At 42.0% G+C, this 12,828-nt stretch overlaps 1 protein-coding gene across 2 annotated transcripts; it reads right to left on the minus strand.

Annotated features, from left to right (window-relative positions):
- Positions 1 to 2,607: 2,607 nt before the first annotated feature.
- LOC119320901 (S-(+)-linalool synthase, chloroplastic-like) lies at positions 2,608 to 6,438 on the minus strand. 2 transcript variants are annotated; one of them, XM_037594810.1, is made up of 7 exons: positions 5,998 to 6,438; positions 5,290 to 5,515; positions 4,676 to 5,048; positions 4,395 to 4,502; positions 3,758 to 3,896; positions 3,331 to 3,570; positions 2,608 to 3,175 (listed from the first exon to the last, which is right to left on the minus strand). In XM_037594810.1, exons 1-7 carry the CDS (start codon positions 6,178 to 6,180, stop codon positions 2,903 to 2,905), a joined length of 1,542 nt encoding a protein of 513 aa, XP_037450707.1. In that variant the 5' UTR covers positions 6,181 to 6,438; the 3' UTR covers positions 2,608 to 2,902. The 2 variants fall into 2 exon arrangements, with proteins under 2 accessions (XP_037450707.1, XP_037450706.1); XM_037594809.1 differs by having other exon boundaries at positions 4,284 to 4,502.
- Positions 6,439 to 12,828: the final 6,390 nt, after the last annotated feature.

Below are 12,828 nucleotides of genomic sequence, written 5' to 3' on the forward strand. Positions count from 1 at the left end.
TGAGTCGATCCTATGGGTTTCCTCAATACAAACATGTATGACTGTGACATAGATATGATGAGTCAACCATATGACGAATCAGGCTATCAGCATGCTAATGAGGATATGGATGATATTCCCGGGAAGGAAGGTCGTTGGAAGGATTGCAAAAAGTCTCTCTTCATGAATTCCTCACAGGACATGCCTGAAGATGCCGCCTCAACACAGGCTCAACTAGCCGGGGGTCGTACAGTGCTTAGCCCGGGAACCCTGGGGCCGGGGTTAAGGAAGGGTCTGGAAGGTGTGCCCAAGAAAAAGGAGAGAAAGATATCGGGGAAGATAACTGCCTCCAAACAAGCCAGAGCACATAGCAGCCAGACGATGGATTCTGAAGAGCGTGTACCCGTGAAAGGTGCGGCCATGTTTCATCTCACGGGCGAGCCGATCCTACTACCGAAACCGCTGGAGGCACTATCAGGGGATCTCAGGAGACTGCACGACCATGTGATGTCGACTGAGAAAAGCCTACTAGCCTCAAAGGATCCAGGATATCCGACATACGCGGCTCGTGTGCTTGAGGGGAAGTGCTACGTCGAGACACGGCCCGCGGAGGTGTTCTTCCTGCGGTTTGACAATATCTTTGAGATGTTTCTGACAAGGCGGCTTGATTTTACAATCGTCCTCTCTTTTTGCACTACACATGAGCAGATCTGTGTGGCAGATCCGTACTATATGCACGAGTCTTTCTTGAGTCTCAGCGACTTTGAGCATGAAACTGCTAGGGACTACCTCCAAAACTTCATGGTACAGAATAAGGATCGGGAAATTGTCCTCGTGCCTTATCATCCAAAGTAAGTCAGTTTCGGAAAACCCTTTCGTACATTTCAATCATTCCTTCTCGCTCATACAGAGAATAATTTGAGGTGTCTTTTCCCCGCAGAAACGGGCACGCCGTCCTTATCGTTCTTTGCCTGCAAGTCTCCCACGCCGTGTATTTTGACCCTTCCGGAGACTACGAGAAAAAGGACTACACCCACATAATGAATATTCTAGATGATGCTCTCCAAGGCTTCAGCATTAGAGGTGGCCACATGCAGATCATGAAACAAAGGAACAAGAAGATGGGTTTCACACATAAAACTAACTTCTCCTGCATCCATGTCCCAAAAACAAGCAAGAAGGATGGATTCTACATCGTCCATCTCATGACTCAGTTCAACACGGATCACCAAAAGCTTCGCATGACAAGCAGAAATGATGATCATATCCACAAGTGGCTAGAATCTCATGGAGAAGCTGATTATAAACTTAGAGATGACTTCTTTCGCATCCAAAGGGACGACGATCATCATGAAAGAAGTCGTCGATGAGAAGGGGATGTTCCACCACGGCCTTATATCGTGAGCCGACATCCGAACTCGCACAAGCATGCAACGTCTAGACCTCACGCCGTTCAAGAAGCTAGGGTCCATCCTCGATGATATGGAAGGATGGAACTTCTAGTGATTTATGATGCCGATGATGATGATATGTGTCGGTTGAACTTGTATACTTTTTGTAGCGATGAAACTTTGTGATGTCCACGGTCCCTGCCGAACTTGCGTAACGCTACTTTGTTAGTTTGCGTACGATGACATGCGTACCTCTAGTTAATTAGTTTGCGTACTGTATGTTGCATCTAGTTGCTAACCCTTTATTTTTCGTGTTTCTCTAGTATATTTTGTTGCATATGATTGTACATCCTATTCATGAAGATGCATCTCTAATAGGTACCTAATTTCTTGATGGCGAGATGGAAGTGCTATGTCGTGTACAAAGGGAAGGTTCTGGGGGTGTACAACTAGTGGCCTGAGTGTCAGGCGCAAGTGAATGGGTTCTCGGGCGCCAGCCGTAAAGGCTTCAAAAGCAGACAAGAAGGAGAAGCTAGTTACTTAAGGTTCACGCTAGCGCGAGAGAGGACTCGTAACCGCCGCCTCATGTATAGCATAGTTCCACTCTCATTCATAGTGATAGCTCTTCTCGGGTATACCTTTGTTTATATGGATGACGTTGTAGTTGCAAGTATTCGAGACTTGCATGTATCGCTATTTTCGAGATGATGACAAGATACAACTTTGTGTTGGATGATGATTATGATGAGACTATTTGTATATATATGCTATAATTACACTTGTGGTCTCACAGGCATTTGTATGTGTATCATGATGACATTTGTATGTGCTAAATATTCTTCTATAAAGCCTGTTCAAATACAAAACAAATATGCAGAAAAAAAACAAAAACTATTAAAATTAGCAGTAGCGAGTGGAGAAAAGTTAGCAGCAGCGCGATAGTAGCAGTAGCGCGCACAGGAGAAGCGCGCTATAGCTATTAGCAGTAGCGAGCTCCACCGAAGAACGATGCTGCTACACTTGTATATCAGTAGCGCGGGCGCACACGCGCTGCTGCTACGGGTTAGCTGTAGCGCCTTATTAGTAGCGCCGCCTCCCGCTACTGATATACCTAGAACCCGCACTGCTGCTAGGCTTTTCCCTAGTAGTGAAATGAATAAAAGAGGATGTATCTATACATCTAGATACATTCCCTTTTATTTATTTTGATGAAAAGTATTTCCAGACGGAGGGAGTATATTTATATAATTAACCACTAGCAAGTAGGAACAGATCCGCTAGAGTCGTGCTATGCACAGGACAAAATTTGAACGATTCACACACGAAGATTGAATACTGCTAGACATGCATATGAGTGAGAAGGGCACTAGCCGCTGGATTTGTGTGCACAGCTCGGGCACAAGTATCGTTTGTGGAGCAGTTTAACATTAGCTAATGGCGCATCATAATAGTCCACGTTTCAACAGGGCAACCCTACAAAATTGGTGTGCTACATATATAAGACTTACATACACAACAGTAGCATGCATTATTCAAAAGAGCAACATCCTAGTGTAATCCTCCAGGGCGGGGAGCCTCTGCTCATCGTCATAGCCATACATGATGCTGACCATCCTTGCAAAGTTGAGAGACGTCCCGATGAAGCTAGGTGGTAGTGTGGACTTTGTCTGAGAGAAGCATTCCCTGTTTAGATCCTCCCATTCACCCGCTATCATATCCAACATGTGCTTCTCTGCATCAGCATGAGGGTTTTCTCTCTGGTACAAATCCTTGTATGATCCGTCGAGCCCTTCCTGCAACTCATCCTGCATGGGACACATAATTTCTTTTCAGATCATGCCTAATGTTGTCAATGTCAACTTGAATGCACACCCACCAGGATATGGTACGAAATAACTCATGTAAATAATTAGTATTACTAATCACATAGTCGTGCGATAAACTTCTCGGTGATTCTGACCTTTGCACTCCCCATGTCATCCCAGAGCCTCATGATCTTTGCAGGGCAGGAGATGACCCTAAGGATGTGGTCGTTGTTGTCCTCTGTTAAGTCATGCCCAAGCATGAATAAAAGATGCAAAAATAAAAGTGGTGCTCCTGAAGTGATGACACCATTTCTTAGGTAGTCCTCCGATGTGGGAACCTGATTAGTAGATAGCCATTTTCCCTCGATCATGAATCCATCAAACAAAGTTGCCCACTGCAAGAAAAAAGGCATGAATGTAATATTAATTCTTCCATTGTTATTTTCTTATATTTTATTTCATTACAATTAATCACAAATTATATAGTACACAGAAATACGTGAGGTGGTACTATTAATATATTTATTAGTTGCTTAGACAAATGAAACTAAAGAAAATTAAAAAACATTCGAGTAAACATACTGCTTGCTTGAGATGATTGATAGGATTCAGTCCATGCTCTTTTATGACCATATCAGCGATATCATTTGTGATGGTGTAAAGAGCCTTGTAACATGATATCATGTAACTCGGCAGTGACTCAGCAGCTGCAAGATCCCACCTGTCAAAATATGCACTTTGCGCGTGAAACTTCTGTAATAAAAATTATATTATGTGTTCATGTATAAGGTCGTGACTAACCAGTGAGTTTGATTATACCATTAGCAAAAATAGGCCATTCTGGGCATAAACAGCCTTGAGTATGCACTGCTTTTTCTTCTTGTATGAATGATTATAAAACTATTAGTATATCAAGATATTTCTCGCAAAGGCCTAATGTTTATGTAAAACCAATCCTAATACCTCTTTATACATGATGTGTCAAAATTATAGAATTTTTAATGTGCAATTAGACATATCTAAGATGTCATTCATTTACAAACAAATGTAATTATACTTCATTCCTAAAATTCAATGTTGTTGTTATTACGGGAACATCAATGCTCACATTTTGATTGCCTCATTAAAGAGAGAGAGCTCCTCATGTGTGGCGACAAGATCAAAGATGTCATCCACAATGTAGACCATTGAGATAACCTTTGTGGCCTCAACCCGATACCTTGAGAAGGAGAAACCCTCGAGGATAGTCATGGACCACATGTACCATTTCAGAACTTGGTCCCTTGCAGCTGGAATTTCTTGAGACAATCCCAAATCCACCCACCATCTGTGTGAAAATGACGTTTTCATAGTAAAAAAACCACCACACCATTAATTGTACCAATACATGAGCAAAAAAATATGTTAATCTATTAATTCCAAGTGAGTTCTCTCTTATCAATATGTAGGTGGGCCAATGTCCGCAACAACTAATAATGGAAGGAGTGTATTTTATTATACCTCTTAACCTCCTGCATTTCACTTTGGTGTTGCAACTTCTTCATCTGAAATTCTACAAGTGCCAGCTTCTCAATTGCAGTGTGCATGGTAGGCAAGTTCTGGAGGTAACTCAAATGATGCCTAGCCTTGTATTGCTTCAGGCTCACATGGTAGGGATGGTCTAGTGACTTCATCACATATCTCGCAAGGTTAGGCTCCAAATACTTAAGTGAAAATTTCAGGTGCTTGCTTGAGAATTCCTTTGCCTTGTAGAGTGAAGCTTCTCCCATGTTGAGGTGTGACATGTCATGCAAGCTCAGCAACCCTCTAAGGTCTTTGCTATGCCTAAGGTTGAAATCACCATTATCGTTTGTGAACTTCTGAAGAACATCGTCTGCCATACACCGACAAGAAGGGGTCTTAGGTGCATGCCATACATAACGAAAATAATACGTCTCATGAGAGGTGCTTCTATGCTACACAAGGGACTGTTCTTTTTTATTATTAAACTTGGTTACTCTAAGGCTAATTTATTATTAGCAAAATTATCACAATAAATCATCATTGACAAAATTGCACTCAAGTTTCCAACCTGGTGTGTTTATCCCAACATACTAAACTAGTATTTTACTGACCTGCCGAAATATAATATCCAACTTCTCTCATCAGCCTTAAGGAAAGGGTTGCGTCAAGTAGATCATCACTATGGAGAAGATCCACAGACGACTCCATTATGTTATCGATTTCATCCTGGAAATAGTGGTCAATGCAGAGGCGTTTGAGGTGATCAACCGTGCTCAACATTCCTTTGTTGCTTTTCAGATGTTGATGAAGCAACGCTTGAACATTCAATAGGCTTTCCTGGTATTGCACATAGAGCAAACTTCTTTTTAAAAAGAATACAAAGTCTAGATAAGTGCAATATATATCATATATTATTTGCATTCAACAATAGGCAATATCATAGGAAAATAGTGCATCTAATGTAGGTTTATATTTTATTAACATAGTTCGGAAATTAACAATAAAAGATAGAGATTGAAATTGTGCTCATTCCAGAAACATCATTAATTATTTAATGAAACACACATTTTCTATGTCTCGCTGGTTCCTGAAGAGGAGTCATTATTCAAAGTTATCTTGAAAAGCCAATCCATGAATTGCTAGACTGTGGTTATAAGATTCTTGAGGAAGGATTAAATTTTTGACTCGATTTATACGACATCAATTTAGGGACGGAGACAGTATAATTAGCCAGAAAAAGGCACACAAACATGCTAATTGCATTCAAAGTACATTCTAATGTTGCGGTCTATATATGTTTGTACCGTAAAAATATATACCTGGAAGTCAAAATCATCGGACAGCTCATGGGACACAGGCTCCCGCCCGGGATATATCACCGGCGAAGGGCGAAAGAAGCCACTGTTTCGGCCACTCTGGCCACCACTTCTGGCCACCGGCAAAGCCGAATGGAGCAATGGCGCGAAGGAGGAGAAGGAGAAGCATGCATGCGCAGCAGCCATCACTAGCCGACTAGCGTACTTAAATAATGTGATGTGTGTTACAGCTGATCGACTAGGCAGGCTACCTAATTAATTAGGTAACTAACTAGCGTGGATGATATGGGATGAGCAAGGCTGATCGACTAGGCAGGCTCCTGCTTGTGCTATGTCTTGGGATGGATGGGAGATATGGGAAATACATGCATGCCCTCCAGATTTATAGGGGGAGAGGAGAGACGAGGTTGCAGCTGCGTCGATCCTCCACGGAGTGAAGACTATGCATGCGACCAAGGGGAGCCATGTCGAAAATTCACTAAACGTCATGCATGCGCTAATCAAGTTTTGTTTTTCGTCTAGGGCTAGTGCACCATCCATTCTTTGTTTGGACAGTGAACCATGCATGCACCACGCACCATGCACCTTGCTCTGGACTCTGATGTCTAGTCTGGTCGTCGTTAGGAGACAAATACCGCGACATCGTTTCTCCCTGCACTGCACGCGGTTTCTCCCTGCACCCACAACTGGCAAGAGCCACACACGTAAGTACTACTCTATATACCTATATTTGTACGTCCAGCCACACACATAAGTACCTATATCTAACACCTGGACAAAAGGATCTAGGTAGTAGAGGGGGCCATCGAAAGGTCTGCAGATTGACCAGTTTTCCATCGGTTGCTGCCTGTCAAGCTCACGACAATGTCGTATGCCATGCATGCACAGTAGCTAGCTACTAATAGAGCGGTCAAAAAACATTTACCCCACCTCCACACCCCCAAAATGTAAAGTGTGTGTACAATACAATGACTGGTACAGCTTCCATTGTCTCGTGTGTGTAAGTGACGCTTTCTCGAATTCTTGGGTCAAATTGTTACTTTTGGTTGTTACATACAAGCGCACTGTTCAGCAACGTAACATTGATGTTGAACGGAAGATAGACGTGAAAAATAGAAAAAGGGACAGAAAGGATGGAGTCTTCACGGAGACTGGTGGCCCCGCAATGAGTCAAAGCTCTAGATCCAGTGTATCTCTCAGCACCTAAAAGAAAGTTTTTATTCAACACGAAATTGTATTTCTAGCCATTTATCGACCTGAAGTTAGCTTTCTTACAAATTTAGAAAAACACTCAGTTATGTCCATGTCACCCGCAAAAAAATTATACTGTTGATGCATCAACCACTGATGCCATTATCAACTTTGACCCCCAGCTGAACCATGCATGCACAGTAGCTAGCTACTAATAGAGCGGTCAAAAAACATTTACCCCACAAAATGTAACATGTGGGTGTACAACGACTGGTACAGCTGGCATTGTCTCGTGTGTAAGTGGCGCTTTCTCGAATTCTTGGGTCAAATTGTTATTATTTAAATTTGAAAAATTTGTTATTATTTACTTTTGGTTTGTTACATAGAAAGAGCACTGTTCATCCACGTAAAATTGATGTTGAACAGAAGATAGACGGGAAAACCAGAGAAAGGGACAGAAATGGCGGAGTCTTCCCGGAGACTCATGACCCGCAATGCGTCAATGGCCCAGTGAATCCCTCAGCACTGCTTCATTACCAACCTACAGAAGGGTCTTTTTTTCAGAAGAGAGGCGTCACGCCTACAAAAGGGATTGATCAGCCCACTTAAGTGAATATACCACTTCTCAACCTAAAAAATAAAGTTTTTCTTCGACGTGAATTCATATTTCTAGCTATTTATCGATCTGTATGTAGCTTTCTTACAGTTTTAGAAAAACACTTAAGTATGTTTATGCTGTCCATGTCACCCGCAGAAATGTTATACCGTTGATGCATCTTTTACAGTCTTTCTCTTAGAAAGCAGCTTATAGCTAGAAGACATCCAGGTGGGTAGTATTTCACGCTCTCTCAACATTATGAAATAGTGGTACAAATATAGCACCAAGTTACACCACAAAAAGTCACCATCGATATCTGGTAGGAGCATGCCACCAAAACAAAGAGAATCTCGCATCAACGAGAGATTTTCCATATCTGAGGAAACAAACATGTAGAGGAGAGTGACCTTTGACTACGAGGAAACAAACACTAGTAGGTTCATGCTATTCGGTACTAACATTAACGACGAAGAATAAATTGTTACTTTTCCACACCTTTTCTACTTATACGTCATTGCATACGTTGGAAGTCAAAAAGAACATAAGAAAATGTGTACTATAAACTGATAAAATTGTATACGTGGCATAAAACTGCAAACGTAAAAATATGACATAAAATATAAATATAGACATTTTTTTGTGGTTTTACATGGTTATGACTTGTATCTTGCATTTCTGATGCCGATTTTTCGTCAGGGGTCAGATTTATGTAACTATTTGTATATTCTATATTTCTGATGCCGATTTTTCGTCAGGGGTCAGGATTTATGTAACTATTTGTATATTCTAAATGCAATGACGTACCAAAATCATGGTTCGAAAATAACGTATTCCGGACCCTAGGCACTGAATAGCATTTGGTGTGCGTATGCGTTTGCTGCTATATTTTGTATCAGTTGATGGTGATCATGGGATAATGTGGAACTTGACCCTAAGAAACTTGAGTGGCTTACTAGGGAATTTATGTCCAGATTTGGATTGTGTGCCGTCAGTAGACTTCATACTGCTGAAATCTTCTCATTGTAGCCTGTCACACTTTTATAATCTGGCTACATTTTTTGTGACCATACGTATTAAGTTTGTGATAAGTGCGTTGGTTATATACATTCTTGATACGGAGAGCGGAGACGATAAGAACTTCCTTCTAGAAATATATATCATGGGGTCGCTAGCTAGATGGTCCGAACGGATATTTCCCAGAAACCACAAATGTACACGACATGGACATCGAGTGATGTTTTTTACTTTCTAGCTATTGACAAGCTGGCAATGCACTTGTGGATCTCAAGTTGTCGTCTGACGTACAGACATGAGAGACCGTGTGATGAAGTATCGTGACATATATACATGTATGGTCATCATGCATGAAGTATCCGACTAGCTATGTACTACGTGTGAAAAGTATTATTTGGCTGGACACAACAAGAGTCGCTGCCTCAGCTATGTTGCTGTCTGGAGAGCCTGTTGGTTCAAGAAATTACTGCTGAGATTGGCTGCAGTTCGGTCAGTGACCTAGCTATCATCCCTTAGACTGGCTGGAGTGGAGCCATATTCAAGCTTACTCTAGAAGCAAAAGCGCACTTGGCTGCACCGTCTGTGTTCTGATTGATTGTACACTTGTTTTACTCTGGGCCTCTGAATCTCCTCTGGTTTCACCTTTGTGAGTCGAAGAAATTTCCTGTGGCGAATTTATATTGCATGAGTGTTTGTCTAGTGCACCATCCATTCTTTGTTTGGAGAGTGAACCATGCATACATAAACCTGGGAATAGTTTGTAATCCAAACTAAACCCAGGCCAACCAATACATGTATAAGTCCAGCGATCCATCCAAACCAGACCAAATTGCAAATGCTACAATCCAAACCAATCCAAACTGAATGTATTTTCAAGCCAAATTCATCCAGACCTTTCTCTACATTTAATTTGAACCCAAAGTTTCAAACCATGGGTCAGTCAACAACAACTGGAAAACCCCCAAACTTAACCTGTATGTACAGAACTACGAAAGGTGTGAGGCTCCTACCAACGGCGGCTAGCTTGGTGTCAGGAGCTTCAGTATACGTGTGCGTGCTCCGTAAGAGCAGAGGGCGGCGCCGGCACGGTGGCCCATGGCCGGCTGCAGGACCTATCCGGACGTGTGCAAGACCCTTTGGCTTCCAGTTTCTCATCGGCTTCCTGACCATCACCTTCGTCGGCCACATCGGCAAGGTCGAGCTCACAACCATCTTCATGGTGACAGCATCGTCGAAGGCCTCGTCTTTGAGTTCCTCGTGTTCTGCATGGAGTTGACTATTGTCACCAGAGATCTCGGTGGGGGCGAGGTGGTACGTGCGCTCATGTCACTCATCTCAGGCGGCGGCTGCACCTAAACCAAGCGTTGGTCTCACATTACGCTGATGGTGTGTGGTTAAACGGTCGCTAGACTGGTTTTTATCCGTGGACTAAAACGGCCTGAGACCAATTTATCTCTGTCCAAACCAGACCAACCCAATCTATTAATTACAAAAGTCCACACCAAACTAAATAACGATAGAGGCTCAATCCATTTCAACCGAACCAAAGCAGCCCAACAGGTAAACCAAATTGAAACTATGGTTCGAGACCAAACTATTCTCAGGTTTATGCATGCACCATGCACCTTGCTCTGAAGACAGAACTCTGATGTCTAATCTGGTCGTCGTTCCCAGACAAAATAACGTGACATGCATCGTGCACACGGTTTCTCCATGCACTGCACCCACAACTGGCAAGAGCCACACACGTAAGTACTCTATATACCTATATTTGTACGTCCTGCCATGTGAACGTCAAGCTCACGACAATGTACGCATGCCACATATATAACCTACGTATACTGAACCACTGCCGGCATTACCAACGTGACCCCCAGCTGAACTATGCATGCATATGTAGTAGCTAGCTACTAATAAAGCGGTCAAAACCCATTTACCCCCCTCCCCAAATGTAATACTCCCTCCGTTCCTTTTTACTCCACGTATAAGATTTTTGTCGAGTCAAACTTTTGAAACTTTGACCAAATTTGTATAAAAATATATCAACATCTACAATATCAAATATACATAATATGAAACTACATTTCATAATAAATCTAAAAATATTCCTTTGGCATTGTAAATGTTTGATCCTTTTTTCTATAAGTTTGGTCAAACTAGAGATATTTTGACTCCAGACAAAAGTTATATGCAGACTAAAGAAAAGGAGGAAGTATTTGTGTACAACGACTGGTACAGCTGGCATTGTCTTGTGTTTAAGTGGCGTTTTCTGGAATTCTTGGGTCAAATTGTTATTTACTTTTGGTTTGTTACGTACATAGAGTACTGTTCATCCACGTAAGATTGATGTTGAACGGAAGATAGACGTGAAAAATAGAAAAAGGGACAGGAAGGATGGAGTCTTCACGGAAACTGGTGGCTTGGCAATGAGTCAAAGCTCTAGATCCAGTGTATCCCTCCGCACTGCTTCATTACTAGCAACCTACAGAAGATACTGGTCAGGCCACCTAAGTGAATATATACCATTTCACAACCTAGAAATTAGTTTTTATTCAACATGAAATTGTATTTCTAGCCATTTATTGACCTGAAGGTAGCTTTCGTACATATTTAAAAAAAACACTCAGTTATGTCCATGTCACCCGCAAAAAAATTATACTGTTGATGCATCTTCTCTACTCTTATAAAAAATTAAGTTGGTGATAATGGTGTACCTACCATCTTGCAATATACACCGTTCGATCTATATCTGGCGGATAGAAAGTAAATTATGGCAATTTTACAAAAAGATACCCGCACCTCTCTCCACATTTACAGATACTTTCCTCGTTCATCCTTATCTCTCACAACCTCATTATTGAGCAATTAAAAAAGAAAGCATCTGAAACAATCTGGCATGGCGGCCGCTGCCGGCGTCGTCCATCCCCATGCCTCCGCTCAGTCCGACCACCAATCACCACCACGCCCCACTCCTCGTCACCTTATCTCTTCTGTTTCTTGAGATATCATTAGTTTTACAGATGAGATTACTCTCACATAGGTCAATCACAAATAGGTGTTTTGTAAAAAAAGCATCTTCATGTCCCGTTCAATGCACGAGCATCTTGGTAGTTTACATTATTTCTCTTAGCAAGCAGCCTATATATAAAAGGCAACCTACGTACTAAACCACTGGTGCCATTACCAACTTTGACCCCCAGCTGAACCATGCATGCAAGTGGCTAGCTACTAAGAGAGTGGTTAGCTACTAATAGAGCATTGTTCAGCAACGTAAGATTGCTGTTGAACAGGAGATAGGAATAAAACATACAACTCAAACCAATCACGATCATCAATCAACCCATAGGATAAAACGAATCTACTCAAACATCATAGGATGGTCATACATCATTGGGTAATAATATATAGCATCAAGTGATACGTCTCGAACGTATCTATAATTTTTGATTGTTCCATGCTATTATAGTATCAATCTTGGATGTTTATTATGCAATTGTATGTAACTATATATCATTTTTTGGGACTAACATATAAACCTAGTGCCCAGTGCCAACTGCAATTTTTTTTCTTGTTTTTAGCTTTTCAGGAAATCAATATTAAAAAGAGTCCAAATGGAGAATTTTTTTTGGATAATGGACCAGAGGGGACCCTAAAAGCTTCGGGAGAAGACTTGACAAGCCACGAGGGTGCGACAAGCTTGGGAGGCGCGCCCCAGGCTTGTGGGCCCCTCGTGGCTTGTCAAGTCTTCTCCCGAAGCTTTTAGGGCCCCCTCTGGTCCATAATGCTCCTCTTGGCCTAATTCTAGCACTATAAATTCTAAAATATTCCCCCTACATCAAAGAGTCACCCGAAATACCTTTTTCGCCGCCGCAAGTTTCGGTTCTCGCGAGATCCCATCTAGAGGCCTTACCCGGCACTCTGCCGGAGGGGGGATCGATCACGGAGGGGCTCTACATCAACCTTGCCGCTATTCTGATGATGTGTGGTAGTTAACCACAGATCTACGGGTCCGTAGCTAGTAGCTAGATGGC

This window comes from Triticum dicoccoides, chromosome 6B (genome assembly GCF_002162155.2).
Source record: "Triticum dicoccoides isolate Atlit2015 ecotype Zavitan chromosome 6B, WEW_v2.0, whole genome shotgun sequence".
Lineage (NCBI taxonomy): Eukaryota > Viridiplantae > Streptophyta > Magnoliopsida > Poales > Poaceae > Triticum > Triticum dicoccoides.

Coding starts and splice junctions, on each gene's coding strand:
- LOC119320901 (XM_037594809.1), bottom strand. CDS start 6,180: ATGGCTGCTGCGCATGCATGCTTCTCCTTCTCCTCCTTCGCGCCATTG. Junction 5,516..5,997: donor CCGATGATTTTGACTTCCAG/GTATATATTTTT, acceptor GTGCAATACCAG/GAAAGCCTATTGAATGTTCA. Junction 3,897..4,283: donor TTTAATGAGGCAATCAAAAT/GTGAGCATTGAT, acceptor ATATTTTGACAG/GTGGGATCTTGCAGCTGCTG.